At 43.5% G+C, this 15,755-nt stretch overlaps 1 protein-coding gene across 1 annotated transcript in view; it reads left to right on the top strand.

Annotated features, from left to right (window-relative positions):
* Nucleotides 1–15,755, top strand: part of LOC118388430 (AT-rich interactive domain-containing protein 3A-like) — a 40,734-nt gene that overhangs the window by 15,141 nt on the left and 9,838 nt on the right. The window contains exons 2-3 of the mRNA XM_035777512.2: nucleotides 45–767; nucleotides 1,087–1,378. Of these exons, the coding sequence (XP_035633405.1) occupies nucleotides 427–767; nucleotides 1,087–1,378 (633 nt within the window). The 5' untranslated portion in view covers nucleotides 45–426. The remainder of the gene's footprint in view (nucleotides 1–44; nucleotides 768–1,086; nucleotides 1,379–15,755) is intronic.

Raw genomic sequence — 15,755 nt, forward strand, 5'->3', positions numbered from 1 at the left:
GTGGCTGGTACTTTGTCTCACATGTGTTTGTCTCTTTCCCACAGGCCCTGGTAAATCCCTTCCGGTGAAGTCCACATAGAGAGATCTTCAGCCACTAGTTCTTAAGTACAGCACTCACATGGACTCTGCTAAGTGGTGAGACTTCACTGACCTTCCCTGCACTGAGAAACGGCACAAGAGTCTTCCGGCTCGGGAGCTGTGGACAGTGTCCGAGTGTATGTCTCATCGCTCTAAGCACCCTTCCCACTCTTCAAGAACCTACCCGTCAAAAGAGCTCTGCAGCCGCTGAGTTAGGTGGTCAGGCCTTCTATCCAGCCCCTCAGCATCAGGACTTAGAGAGGTGGCAGCCCCCACCGGCCCCTGTGACTGGAGCTGTTCAGGGGGAGGGGAAGGAGACCACTGACTGGTGCATCACTTTCCCTTGAGATGAAACTTCAAGCCGTGATGGAGAACCTTCACAGGCAGCAGAGGGCCAAGTTGCTGATGGAACTGGAGCAGCAACAGCTGCAGCAGGGTGGCGCTCTGCAGGGTCATGGATGTACCTCCGCCCGCATTGGGGACGAGCTGATGGGAAGCCCTGCCCCCGAGGCGGAGCACGCCCAGATGGCGGCGCTGGCAGCCATGAGAGCAGTGGCGGCAGGGCTGCAGAGGGCCTCAGACAGCCCCACTTCAGAGCGCAGCATCAAGGGACAGGACGCGGATGACGAGGATGAGGAAGGAGAGGAGCAGTACAAGGATATGATGGACTCTGTGGAAGAGGAGCAGATGTGAGTAGGACTGCCTCATTCTTCTACCCTGTTGTCTTCATTTCACCTTGAATGTCTGACTTGCTTTGCTCTGGTGCTCTGGTGCTTTGCTCTGGTCTAGGGTTTTGTCTGGTCTTTGTTCACTTGTAATGGGTGAGCGTTTCATACACATTTCCTCAATCTTTACCATTTAGCCTATATAATGCAACACCTTTTTAAAGTTTCAATGGTGTGTTAGCTTGCTTTCCATCGAATGTGATCATTGCCCTTACTGGTTACACAAGTGCACAAGTACACAAGTTGTAACATGCGGGTGGCGTGGCTTTTCTCTCGGCTGCAGAAAGCAGAAGTGGGATGAGGAGGACTTTGAGGGGGAGATGGAGGAGGACTATGAGGACGAGCTAGTCAACGAGGGTCTGCCTACAGGCCGGCAGGCGGTGGCCCCGGGGAAGGGCATCCTGCTACTGCCTCACCGCCAGCTGCACCCCCACTCCCAGCTGCTGAAGCCGGCCCGGCCCAGCACCGACCCAGACCAGGAGCCCCGAGCGGCCATCCTCCCCCCACACGGATCCCAGAGCCAGCTGGGTGGCCTGGACCATGGGGACTGGACCTACGAAGAGCAGTTCAGACAGGTAGGACTCGGGGGGTAGCCTAGCGGTGAAGAACGTTGGGCCAGTAACCGAAAGGTTGCTGGTTTAAATCAACCAGCCGACTAAGTGAAAAATCTGTCATGAGCCCTGTAGCACGTCACTTAACCCATATTGCTCCTGTAACTATGCCACTTTGTTTACATACCCTACATTACTCATCTCATATGTATATACTGTACTCGATACCATCTACTGCATCTTGCCTATGCCGTTCTGTACCATCACTCATTCATATATCTTTATGTACATATTCTTTATCCCTTTACACTTGTGTGTATAAGGTAGTAGTTTTGGAATTGTTTGGTCAGATTACTCGTTGGTTATTACTGCATTGTCGGAACTAGAAGCACAAGCATTTCACTACACTCTCATTAACATCTGCTAACCATGTGTATGTGACAAATAAATTTGATTTGATATACTTTGGATAGAGAGTCTGCTAAATGACAAAAATGTAAATGTTATAGTACACTCAGTAGCAGTATGATATCATCATACACAGCTGGGCTCTTCCATTTGCACCCTCCCTCCATTGAGGTATGCTCACATTGGAAAGAGTCTTGTCAAATTTCAATTCTGTTGATGTAAGCAGGAAGACGCCTAGTTGTGTATGAGGATGTCATATTGCTGAGTCTACCTTTAACCTTCCTTAGCAGTCTCGTGTTTACTGTAAAGGACTTTGGGTATGAGCAGCTGTAGTTGAGCGCAGTAGTACATTTAGCCGCTGTAAACGCTGCCACAGGGTATTTTAGAAATATTGGGAAATGCGAGTTTGCTTCACAGATTGTCATTATTTGATCAGACTTCGGAAGTTATGTAATAATGACACAAAAATGGTGGTAATGTATAGGGGAGTTTGTGTATTTGGTCATATTACAGTGTAACTAGATTTTTTTTTTTACCACAATTATACGTCTTATGAGTTTATCTAAAAGGATATGTGCCTTTTTAATGTGAGTTACTTAAATTGTTGCTTTCAACAAATGTTTGACAGTGTAATAAGACCCACGGTGAAATGTGATGCATTTTCATGTTGTAGTACATGTTATCAGGAAATGTCAGTAGCTAGGTTTCCATCCAGTTGGTGAGGGACTACCCTGTGTATATTCATGTTTTTCCACCAGTGGTGGATTTCCACCAAATTGACTTGTTGCAGATAGAAATCAGCGCGTGGTGACCTAGTCCTGAAATATGTACCTTTTCCCTTAAGTTTTTATGTACCGAATAAATAAATCTGAAGTTCAATATTTTTCCATCGCATTTTCAACTCTACAGTTCTGTCACAAATAGCAAATGTGCCTACTCTGGTCTCGGCACGTGCGATCTAGCCGACAGTTTGCAGATACAGTCTACATGGTGAGACTATTATGGATAAGAGAGCATATTTTTATTTGTTAAAAGGCTGTCAAGCATCGATCATCATGTCACCAGAATAAGACCCTCGATATTTATTGGAAAGGAGCGCTGTGTAATATTTGCACATAAAGGCCTTTCCAGCGCCATTTCTCGCATAATACATTTTGCAGACACACACCAAAAAAATCCTCTGCCGCGTCAAACAAACAGATGATCTGTCGGCATTTAGAAAATTGTATCGAAACTTCCTGTTTCCATCACAGCTGTCAGGATTTTATTTCATACGGTATGACGATATTCGCATAAACACTGTGGATGGAAACATGGTTAGTGTTGCTGAAATGATCCAAGTTATATCATGGTTACTTCAGAAAATATGAATATTGTTGACAGTTAATAATTAAGATTGCCAGGATGTTTTTTTTTTCTTTGCCTACCCCCCTGGTTAAATGTGTTTTTCTTACGATAATAGCTGAGTAGAAGTATTGTGATGGGCTGTGCCTCTCCCTGGGGAGGAAGGGGTTAAGACTGTAGAGTTTATTTTGGGTAGGTGGGTGGAGGCAGTTGGAATGTGCCTGAGGGAGCGTGATAATCTGTCCACTCTGGACCCAAACCCTCTCAGAATGCTGCATGTCTCTATCGGTCTGTGCCAGTTGGAACCATTCCAATCTGATATGTGGGCCCTACATACAAACTAGACATGCAGGTGAGCGTATTATGGATGTCCATGTTACATGAAAGCCAGTGTTATAGCTGCCTTTAGTCAAACCTGGTCATGAAACATAGGAGTGTCCATCCTCTTGGCTGATGAAAGGTCTGACTAAATCAGCCTCAATGTGGTCTGGGCGGAGGTCTGATAAAATATGTGGTCATTAATTAATCAACATTTCTAGGCAGGTTGCCAGTAGCCTCTGATAGACTATATCTGCCAGAGGCAGCTGAATTTAAAAAATGATTCATTGGGTGGATATCAAATTATACCAGCGGTGGATAATGTTTGCCAGTTAAACTGATTTGCCCCTAGTATAGTGCCATTTGAGCTGTGTTATGTTAGTGAGACCCATCCCCACCCCCTGGCACCTATACATACACCTATCCTCAGATATTTGTATATGACAGCACTTGTTTTACTACTACCCGGCCCTCTTTTTCCATTCGGGGTTGTTCACTCCCTCAAACACGAGGGAGAATCTTTAACTATTTGTTTCTCCACCAACCTGTAGGCCTACATGTATCTGTTACTATTTGACATCTGATAAGGCATAGGTCATCATAACCGTCCATTATCACAATCACATGAGGTGAGAATCTGGTGCTTTTGGGGCTACTTCCACAGTGAAAATGTACCTGTGTTATGTCCAAAATGGCACCCTGTTCACTGTACTACTTTTGCCTGGGAAGTAGTGCACTATGTAGGGAATAGGGTGCCATTTCAGAAGCAGCCTCGGTGCTCATTCACCAGAGGCAGGGCTCTACATGGACCTTTTTTTTTTTACAAGGAGCACGTGTGCGCCTAAGTTGGAAAATGTAGGCGCACGCAAAGGAATTTAGGAGCACAATGAAAAATATTAGAAAATATTAAAGCTAGAATCTTAGATTTTTCTAGGCGCACTTTTGCTCCTAAATTAAGTCTAGGTCGCACAGCAAAATATTTAGCATAAAATGGATGCACTGTAGAACTATGAGAGGGTAAACTCCATGTTTTTACCTCCCTGTTCAGAACTGACTCATTAACCCTGCAGCTAGTGTGTAGACATACATATTAACCTCTTCTATTTGTTCAAACACCTTGAAACATGTTTTAATTATGATGTCCGCATGCAGTGTATTCAGACCTCTATAACAAACATGTCCAATTCAAAGATCATTTGCAAGCACTTTTTAAATAGAGAGGAATATTTAAGTAACAATATTAGCGTTTAACTTAACGATTTCCAGACGAAACCACTATCAGGGATTTTTTTTTAAAATTTTGGGGCCTTTTAGGATAACAATTACCACGTTCCTTAAAGTTGACTAATCACAACAGTCATTGTGTTGAAGGGGAATCTGCTGCTTGTCCACAAACAAGGCGGAGAGTGCCTCAGAAATAATTGTGTTGACCTCCCGACTGTCCATTGTCTAACCCTTCTCCCATTACACTATCATTCTCAGCCTAGAAAAGTCCAGAAGCAAATAAAACCTTTGTGCCCGCTCTTGTCGCTCTCCTGTATTTTTAAAGACACACAGCAGGGAAGACGGAACACAGATGGACAGTAAAGAGGGTATCTCTTTAAAAATTCATTCCACTCCCTATTATCAGGGAGTTGGCATTAAATATTGATTTGCATGCACACACATGGAATGGGGGAAGGGCAGTGACCACAGGAAATGAAGGGCGAATTGGAGCCAATACAGAGTGCCACTTATTGGGATTGCTCGCCAGCACGATTCTGCTGATACAACTCCTATACCGATGGCATTCCTTAATGTTCGCCTCTGAAATGTGTTAACCGTTTCTTCCTGACTGTTTAGTCAGCGCTCAAATGACAAAATACATTTAGCCTATAGCTTTGCCAGCCTACTTGTTAGTGTCAAAAGCAACTGCCATGCAGTTTTGTGTTTTAGCTTATCTCAGTACTTTTTCAAACCGTTATTTATTTTTTATGACTTGGTGTTTACCAGCTGCTGTTTATTTATTGTAACAGATAAAAATAAATATTCTAAAAAAAATATGAACTGTCTAAAAAAACAATTTCACTATATCCTGAGGTTTAGCTTTTAATATAATTTAACAGACTTCTACATTTAGGCCTAAATCCTAAAAGCATGATATTGATCAGCCAATGACTCTGAATATTAGTGAAACATCCTTGTAATACAGACAGTCTTCCTCAAATGTGACTTAAAGCATTTTGCCTTTGGTGTGAACCCCTGTAAAACAGTTTGCCTCTCTGAAACCATTTAGCCTATAAAGATTTGCTCATACAAATGTAGTCCATTGGCCTGATTTAATAATAAATCAAAGTATTGCACAACAGACCATTGGAGGAGCATATGCTGAAGACAGTTGGACAACTGAATTTTTCTACAGATCTTCCTTAAAGTGCCCTGGTGAACCTTTGGGTGTGCGGCAGGCTCCGTTTAACACAAAGAAGGAACGTGGCATCCCACGAAAAACAATGGAAGGAAAACAAAATAAACAGCGACATGGGAAGCCTTATTAAAGTCTTCTTGAATCAAGGAGATATTAAGGGTTGTAACTAAAGGGTGTGGGAGGGAGAGAGCAGGGATGAGCTACAGTTTGAACAACAGCCAAGCAGTACAAGTGTAGTGAATACTGGCCTTTGGCTATGAAGTAGAGTGTTGGAAAGTGTCCAGCTTCTAGTTGCTGTGCAGCTGATGTCAGAACTGGAAATTGGCAGGCGCTGAATATGGCGTCAAAGGGGGGTAGCTAGTAGCAGGAATGTAAACAAAGATTGCATAAAGGCCAGCACTTTTTTGCGTGTTCCCATTTTGGTGCTTGAACTTTTTTGTATTTGGTTTGAAAGGGAAACCTAGTCAGTTGTCCAACTGAAATGTGTCTTCCGCATTTAACCCGACCCCTCTGATTCTGAAAAGTCTAGCCTTGTATTTCTTCATAACTTGATTTGATTTAGGCATAACCGTGAGTTGTCTGCTAATACATTGTCAGGGAGTGGACTGAGATTACACAACTTGCATTTCCTTTATTGGCTTAAAGCAATTAAAAAAACTAAAAGGGTTGACATTGCAGGACTTCTCAAGCCATACATCTGTCTTTGTGGATGCCTTGTGTCTTTTGTAGTGTCTAATCTATACATTTCTATACAAGGCTTAAACTCTGTCTCCATTTGGTTCTCCCCACCTTACTGTATGAAAGCCTAGAATGTGACCTTGAGCAATGATACAAAGATATGTATTAGTGTATCACACTGCCTCGCATTTTGAATGCACCTTATTTGAAATAGATTGGTGTGATAGGAAAATGTCAAAAGGGTAAAATATTCATTTACAATTTAATCCGTAAAGACCCATTATGAGCGTGACATTCATACAAAGTATGATGTGTGATATTAGCAAGCCCACACCTTGTTTGGATCCCATTTACATCTGGGAGATGTTTAGGATTCAAGTCAAAACAGTGGACAGTGTCATGACTCTCCCTGATCTTGATATGACAATGGTGGGTCTTTGTCATCTGTTTTGTCTTGGTAGGAGGTGGGCTTGCCAAGTCCAGGCTGAGTTGCACACCTACCACCTCCATGGTTCCTCTCTTTGTCCTTTAACTCAATCTCCACAACATGGGGGAGGACAGCTGACAAGGAGTGGACAAATCAAGGGTCAGCAGAGGTTAAACGTTCACCCATACAACCTATTGATCTGGATGGTCCGGTCACGCGACCGGGACATCTCCTTCCCTAAAGAGCCCCATGGAAAGGGCTGCTGAGGGGGAAGGACCTGGGCTGTCGTCAACCATTACCTTCATAGCCCAAGCCATCAATCATTCTGATTGACACTTGAGGCGCCTTACCCCAGCCCTCTGTTGCACAAACAACTGGAGCCTTTCTCTCCAGACATAACGTCTTCTGTTCCCTCCAGATTGTCTGCTGGTCCTGTTAGGTGACGCAGGCTCTGGTTTGTTTCGTGACATTGGCTTGAACCCTGAGTTTCGCTACTATCTCTGTCTCCATCTCTCTAACGTTTAGAGACAACATTATCACTTCATCTCCACTGGCGCTGAATAAATGCTTCCAGCTTGCGCATGAATAGTCATTAGATGTTTATCTCGTTGCTAAGTATCAATTTTGGGCCTTTTTGGGGTTAATTACGCTTATCAGTCTCTAACGTGGTAATGTAGTGTGGAAAGGTTCTAATCTATATAAAGGACTTATTTGTTTTGTTAGGTGATGTTGTCGTTCTTAGAACCTGTTCTTGTTCGTGCCAATAAAATTTCCCCACCCACTCACATTGCTGCCATGTGAAACTGCAGCTTGCTCACAGTTCTGCCCTACCTTGTTTGTCATTTATAAATATGATACTATTCATTAGACTTTATACAATGGGTGGGTCTTATCTTGGACGGTGATTGGTTAAAACCGCATTCCAGCCGGTGTCTAATCCAGAAATTACCACCAGCTAAAACTGACAGTTGAAATGCCTTTTTACTCTGTTCCACCTCACTGCGCAATCCACTGTCTCTTCAGCCCAGCCAGACAATTTATAAACTTTATCTCCACTTAAAAAGCATCTAGACATTATCTCCCATTTCTTTTAGACTAGAAATTGGTTTTCAATAGCGGAGATTTGTTTCAACCTTGCTGTCTGTCTGACATTTACAAAATGGTTTCAATAATGAAATTCGATCTACAGCTGTCCCATAATAATGTACGTGTAGGGGTCGGGAGACGAGACGGACAGGCAGGCAGCATTTCTCAGCCAGTCGAAATCATGAATCGGCATAAGTTATATGGATATAAACAAAGCAATGTCAATATGAAACGGGTCAAATGAAACTAAATGCAGCTGTCTTTTCAGCTTCAGTTTGAGGTGATTGTGATAGCTGTGTTGTTGGCTAGCTTCTCTGAACAACAGTGTTCTGATGAGAGAGGACATTTTCTATGCCAGGTGAAATCGCGCACCATTAGCTCATTCTTATGAATGTATCCAACTGAATGTCACTAGAAAACAGCTTTAACAAATGCAAATGCAGCTATTTTGCTGTTATTTTGAATGCGCTTTTTGACGTGACTGTACGTTAGCCGTAGTTGGCTAGCTCGCAAGCAAGGGATAAGAACATTGCCAGCCAGTATGACAATAGAACATTTAGAAGAAACGATTGGGTCGCATCCATAGATGCAGGACAGAAAGTCTTCACAACTGGGTTGTGTTTTTGGCAACCAAACCAATAGAATGAATGACCAGATGGCTTGGGTAGTAACCTCAGACTTGTGGAATGATGAAATGGTATGAATACATTAATCTAAATAAGGTGTTTCGTGAAAATATGTCATTCATTATTTGAATAGGTTGGTAAGCTGTTGTTTGGAGGATATATTGGCACGGTTTGCCAGGCCTCAACTTCGTCTCGGGCCTAACGACACCCATGCCAATATATCCTCCAAACATCGGCTTCTCTGGCATTATCATTTAAGTGTAGTAAGGTTAGGCCTTTAATACATCAGCCATGCATTTAGCCATGTAGAGGCTCTCACAAGCTACCAACTATTCTACATTCATTATCAACGTCCGTACTGGCTGTGTGTAAGAACAGCTGGGGTTAATGGGAATGGAATACATGTATCATTTGTAAAATGTAAATGTAAATTTGAATATTGTTCATTCTATTTTCATGCCATGTATGGTCAAGCGGTGTTCACTCTCTTTTCACTTCAAATGTAAATATATACAATGAAAGACATGATTATTACTTTGCCATAGGCCCTATATAGGATTATTTTAATAATTTAAATGTAGTTATTTTATTGACTACACTAATTGGCAGAATTCAAACATATTACATGAGCTATCACCGTTACTCTTAATCCACACAAATCAATTCCTTGGAAGTTATTTTGACAGTCCTCTCAACTCTCTTCAGTTCTTAGAAAATGCAGCAATACTCACTATGAGAAACAGCTTTTGTTTTTGCTTTTTGAGTATTTCAGTTTCAGTTTTAAGTTCTATTATGTACAGGATACACATGGTATACACCGTTCAACGAAATGCTTACTTCCCTGCGTCTTAGTCCTTTGATTGTGCCCCAACCCTCTGTTCATAAAGTGAATCTTGGATTTAAAGATCGGGAATTCAGTCAGGATTAAGATGTGTTGGAGCATGTTTGGCAGTGGATTCTGTCTCTGTAGGTATAGTGCTCAGAAAGGCTGAGTTTGTTCTCCGGTTTTAAAAGAGTAAATGTCTGCTCATGCATAGGTTTCTGTATTTGTTTGCGTGTAGAAAGAGGAGAGAGAGAGAGACTGGAAAGTCAAATAGACTAGTTTCGGACTCATTCAAATACAGAGTGGAACTTCTCTAGCTATTCATTCATTGACCATCCGCAAGTGTGAAATCTTTCTTACTGTGTTATGTCTTCGCACGACACTAGAAAGAGGTACAGACTGGGGGATGATTTTGGAAGACGTTAATCTTTATTTACATACTACTTTGGTATATTCTGCAAGTCACTTTACCCTGTAGGTATTAGCTCCTTATTTTCACTTCAAAAATAAACTACAGTATACTTTGCTGGTTCCTTCTTCTTGAGCTTAGATTATGGGAAAGGGGGATACCAGTTCTACAACTGAATGCATTTAACTGAAATGTGTCTTCCGCATTTAACCCAACCCCTCAGATTCAGAGAGGTGCGGGTGGCTGCCTTAAATCGACATCCATGTCATCGGCGCCCGGGGCGCAGTTGTATTTGGGGGTTAACTGCCTTGCTCAGAGGCAGAACGACAGATTTGTACCATGTCGGCTCGAGGATTCGATCCAGTGACCTTTCGTTTATGCTCCTACCCGCCAGGCTACCATGTAGTCTTCATTTCCTGTTCTTGCAGCCAAGTAAAACTTTGACTTGACTTGTACAAATTATTTTCCTCTTGAGTGGAAATATTCTCTAGAAGGCACAAAATATACACAATTCTGATATTTTTTTTCTTAGGCAAAAATAAAGGTAAGCTCTTAGTTGTGTAACGTAATATAGTGGGCCATAGCATAAAACAAAGGTATTATACTCAACACAATGATTTATCTGTTTTCTACACGCCAATTCAAATTGATAAATTCAGAACGTTTTTTTTCTTTTTAATTCAATGCTCGCAAACTCAGCTAGTGTAGCTTTAGCTCTTTAGCTTCCTTACCTCACTGTGATGCATTTCCATTAATGTGGTTTCTTATTTGCAACTGTGGTTTTATATCTCTTTGAGTTGAGCGTGTATGAGTGTGATAATGAGTGAAAGTGGGAACAGCCGGCACCACATTGTGGCTATGTGAAAACACAGAAAGCTAGCATAGGAGGGATACAGCTAGGAACAATGCACTATTTGAATATGAGCCATCATGTACCGATGTTCACAAACCATATCCAGAACCTTCTCACACTGGTGAAGTCAAGCTGCATGTTTGCTCACTCCCCCTCCTGACCTTTCCCTCCCATCCCCCACTCGTGTGTGTGTGTGTGTGCGTGCGTGCGTGCGTGCGTGCGTGCGTGTGTGTCAGCCCTGCCCGGAGGTGATTGTCAGGTGTGAAAGGATGGGTAAGTGTTTGTGCAACACATCAGCTCAATGCAGTTCCCTCTCAATATCCATGTGGGGAATAGTGTTCAATAGCTAGGCCCAATTATGTGCTATGTGACACTTCTTGCCCGGTGCCATGATGATTTGCATGGGACTCCGGTTGCTGTTGTTTTTCTTAACTGGTTTGAGTACCAATTCCAGCTACCTGTGCTGGAATTATTCATGATATTTGACATGAAGCAGATTTTTTTGTGTGTGTGTGTTTAACTCAACAGGCACATGACAAGCTTGACCTGCACACAGTAGTTAGAGCATTCAGAAATGAACATGTTGCTTATGTTGTGTCCAATGATCCAAGAGTTACGAATGAAGAACATCGTAAACAGCCAAATAAACATGGCGCGCTCAACCATTTTATGTAGTTTGCACAGACAATGCATTGAAGTGGTCTCTGACTATCTGTGTGCCTTTTCACATTGTAACATTCTGGGTGGATCTCAGGAAATCTGGTTTGGCAGGAAACCTGCTCACGTTAAAACTCCCTGCTACTAAAAAGTTACATCTAAAACGCCTACCTACTTGGCCGTAGTATCACTGGGGCACACGTAAAAGTAATGTACTGTAATGCTCACCACCAATGTTTTTGCTCATTGACACAGCTCTTTGCGAGACAATCGCACACAAGGAGACGGTCAACGCCCTATCAGTATGTATACTATAGATTTAGGTTGATGTGACAACCTGTAGCCCCCAAACCCCACCCAACCCAGATAAACAGATGTGTTATACTAGAGGTATGTGGGGGAGGGGTGGGGGGTCTGGTTTGGAGGGGGGATTAGATGGGTGTGTGTGTGGGGGGTCTCTAAGAGTTTCCTGGGAAAAGGAAGCAGCTGTATCCAGTAATACGAGAGAGAGGCCCAACTACAGGGAGTGGTGGTTGATAGAGAGAGGGGGTGGGGAAGGGAACCTGATTGGTGGGTTTCTCTAGTAACTTGTGTCAGGAAAGTAAACTGTTTTTTTTTTTTTTTTTAGTTTTTTGTTGAATTTTACCCCCTTTTTCTCCCCAATTTCGTAGTATCCAATTATTAGTAGTTACTATCTTGTCTCATCGCTACAACTCCCGTACGGGCTCGGGAGAGACGAAGGTTGAAAGTTATGCGTCCTCCGAAACACAACCCAATCAAGCCTGCTTCTTAACACAGCGCGCATCCAACCCGGATGCCAGTCGCACCAATGTGTCGGAGGAAACACCGTGCACCTGGGACCTTGGTTAGCGCGCACTGCGCACCCGGCCCGCCACAGGAGTCGCTGGTGCGCGATGAGACAAGGATATCCCTACTGGCCAAGCCCTCCCTAACCCGGACGACGCTAGGCCAATTGTGTGTCGCCCCACGGACCTCCCAGTCGCGGCCGGCTGCGACAGAGCCTGAACGCAAACCCAGAGTCTCTGGTGGCACAGCTAGCGCTGCGATGCAGAGCCCTAGACCACTGCGCCACCTGGGAGGCCCAAAAGTGAACTGTTTAAAGTAAGAGGAGCATGCTCCATGGCTTTGCCTAAGTAAATTGATTCTGCTTGTCAGGGATGGTGTTGGTAATCTTATTCAGAGTGGTTGCTGCTGTCCCTCAACCTCTCCAACTGTCTTGTTCAGAGTGGTTGCTGCTGTCCCTCAACCTCTCCAACTGTCTTGTTCAGAGTGGTTGCTGCTGTCCCTCAACCTCTCCAACTGTCTTGTTCAGAGTGGTTGCTGCTGTCCCTCAACCTCTCCAACTGTCTTGTTCAGAGTGGTTGCTGCTGTCCCTCAACCTCTCCAACTGTCTTGTTCAGAGTGGTTGCTGCTGTCCCTCAACCTCTCCAACTGTCTTGTTCAGAGTGGTTGCTGCTGTCCCTCAACCTCTCCAACTGTGTTGTTCAGAGTGGTTGCTGCTGTCCCTCAACCTCTCCAACTGTCTTGTTCAGAGTGGTTGCTGCTGTCCCTCAACCTCTCCAACTGTCTTGTTCAGAGTGGTTGCTGCTGTCCCTCAACCTCTCCAACTGTCTTGTTCAGAGTGGTTGCTGCTGTCCCTCAACCTCTCCAACTGTCTTGTTCAGAGTGGTTGCTGCTGTCCCTCAACCTCTCCAACTGTCTTGTTCAGAGTGGTTGCTGCTGTCCTTCAACCTCTCCAACTGTCTTGTTCAGAGTGGTTGCTGCTGTCCCTCAACCTCTCCAACTGTCTTGTTCAGAGTGGTTGCTGCTGTCCCTCAACCTCTCCAACTGTCTTGTTCAGAGTGGTTGCTGCTGTCCCTCAACCTCTCCAACTGTCTTGTTCACCCGCCACTGGTACTCCAAACACTTTGATATGGCTTGGCCCAGCTAATCAACTTTCCTTTGACATGAATCTCATGCTAATATTCAGTCTAAACCAGGGGCCTCCAAAGTAATTTTAGCGAGTGGCCCATTGTTTTTATAAGAAAATCTTATTTTCAATATATAGTACAGGCTCACAGTATAGCAATTACCACATTGCTAAACCAGAATTGACGGAATCTTTGAGGTACACATTAGATTAGATGGCTGCAATTAGGCCCCCAGACATCATGTCTCAGACCTCTGGTTAAGCTATGAAGCCAAAAGGGTATCCTATACCAGATGAAGAGAGCACACAAATCTCCCTATTGACTACACACAGTTGAAGTCATAAGTTTACATACACCTTAGCCAAATACATTTAAACTCAGTTTCACAATTCCTGACATTTAATCCTAGTAAACATTCCCTGTCTTAGGTCAGTTAGGATCACCACTTTATTTTAAGAATGTGAAATGTCAGATTAATTGTAGAGAGAATTATTTATTTAATCTTTTATTTCTTTCATCACATTCCCAGTGGGTCAGAAGTTTACATACACTCATTTAGTATTTGGTAGCATTGCTTTTAAATGGTTTATTTTGGGTCAAATGTTTCAGGTAGCCTTCCACAAGCTTCCCACAATAAATTGGGTGAATTTTGGCCCATTCCTCCTGACAGAGCTGGTGTAACTGAGTCAGGTTTGAAGGCCTCCTTGCTTGCACATGCTTTTTTCAGTTCTGCCCACAGAGTTTCTATAGGATGAGGTCAGGGCTTTGTGATGGCAATTCCAATACCTTGACTTTGTTGTCCTTAAGCAATTTTCCACAAAGTTGGAAGTATGCTTGGGGTCATTGTCCATTTGGAAGACCCATTTGCGACCAAGCTTTAACTTCCTGACTGATGTCTTGAGATGTTGCTTCAATATATCCACATAATTGTCCTTCCTCGTGATCTATTTTGTGAAGTGCAGCAGTCCCTCCTGCAGCAAAGCATTCCCCCACCCCACTTCGGCTTGCAAGCCTCCCCCTTTTCCTCCAAACATAACGACGGGCATTATGGCCAAACAGTTCTATTTTTGTTTCATCAGACCAGAGGACATTTCTCCAAAAAGTACGATCTTTGTCCCCATGTGCAGTTGCAAACCGTAGTCGGGCTTTTTTATGGCAGTTTTGGAGCAGTGGCTTCTTCCTAGCTGAGCGGCCTTTCAGGTTATGTCGATATAGGACTTGTTTTACTGTGGATACAGATGCTTTTGTACCTGTTTCCTCCAGCATCTTCACAAGGTCCTTTGCTGTTGTTCTGGGATTGATTTGCACTTTTCGCACCAAAGTACGTTAATCTCTAGGAGACAGAACACGTCTCCTTCCTGAGCGGTATGACTGCTGCGTGGTCCCATGGTGTTTATACTTGCATACTATTGTTTGTACAGATTAACACGGTATCTTCAGGCATTTGGAAATTGCTCCCACGGATTAACCAGACTTGTGGAGGTCTACGATTGTGATACAGTGAATTATAAGTGAAATCATCTGTCTAACCAATTGTTGGAAAATTACTTGTGTCATGCACAAAGTAGATGTCCTAACCGACTTGCCAAAACTATAGTTTGTTAACAAGACATTTGTGGAGAGGTTGAAAAACAAGTTTTTACACCTAAGTGTATGTTAACTTCCGCCTTCAACTGTAGATGCTCTGTGGCAAACATATATGCCCTCTTGTTTATGTTTGCTGTAACTTATGCAAACTAATTTTGTCCAGACAGTTCTATTGTCAAGGCGATGATCTTTTCCCAGGCAGGTTTGGCCTATCTCAGGAGCCTACAGTAGGACTGCTGGCAGAGCAGACCGGTGTGGGTTGGATAGAAGGAAAAGGAAGAACACAGCGGTTGTTCTGTGGAGGATGTGGAGGGAGGCATGGGGGGAGATCTATTACAAACTTGTGAGAGAGAGAGAAAGAGCGAGAGAGACTGAGGGGAGCCATTTTGAAGATTTATGGCACGGCACTCCTCGAAATGCAGGCATCCTGTAATTAAGACTTGCCTTGCCTCCAGCCCTACATTACCGCTCTCTCTGCCTAATCATCCAGCCCCCCATCCCTCTGATAATAAGATCTTACGGCAGCATGGCGTCACTAATGAGCGCTAAATGCCACAAAGAGAATGGCCTGTTTGTGGTTACACAGCAAGAGCCTGAAAAAAGCCCTCTCAAACCAGGGTAAAGTTTTACATTGTGTGCTCTGGCCGAACTGTAATGATGAAGAACCTTGTGAAGCAGGTATATATATAAGTTCTTTCACCTCAGGTATACATTTGGTTTGTTAGCTGCACATTTGTTTGACATTCTAGCCAGTCAAAAGATACTCTTCGCACCAGCGAGTGTGAATCAATCTTCATACCGCAATTGAAGTTGCCTCAATAGCCCACTGTGTTCCCCTGAGCATGTGATC

Source organism: Oncorhynchus keta, chromosome 1 (genome assembly GCF_023373465.1).
Source record: "Oncorhynchus keta strain PuntledgeMale-10-30-2019 chromosome 1, Oket_V2, whole genome shotgun sequence".
Taxonomy (NCBI): Eukaryota; Metazoa; Chordata; class Actinopteri; order Salmoniformes; family Salmonidae; genus Oncorhynchus; species Oncorhynchus keta.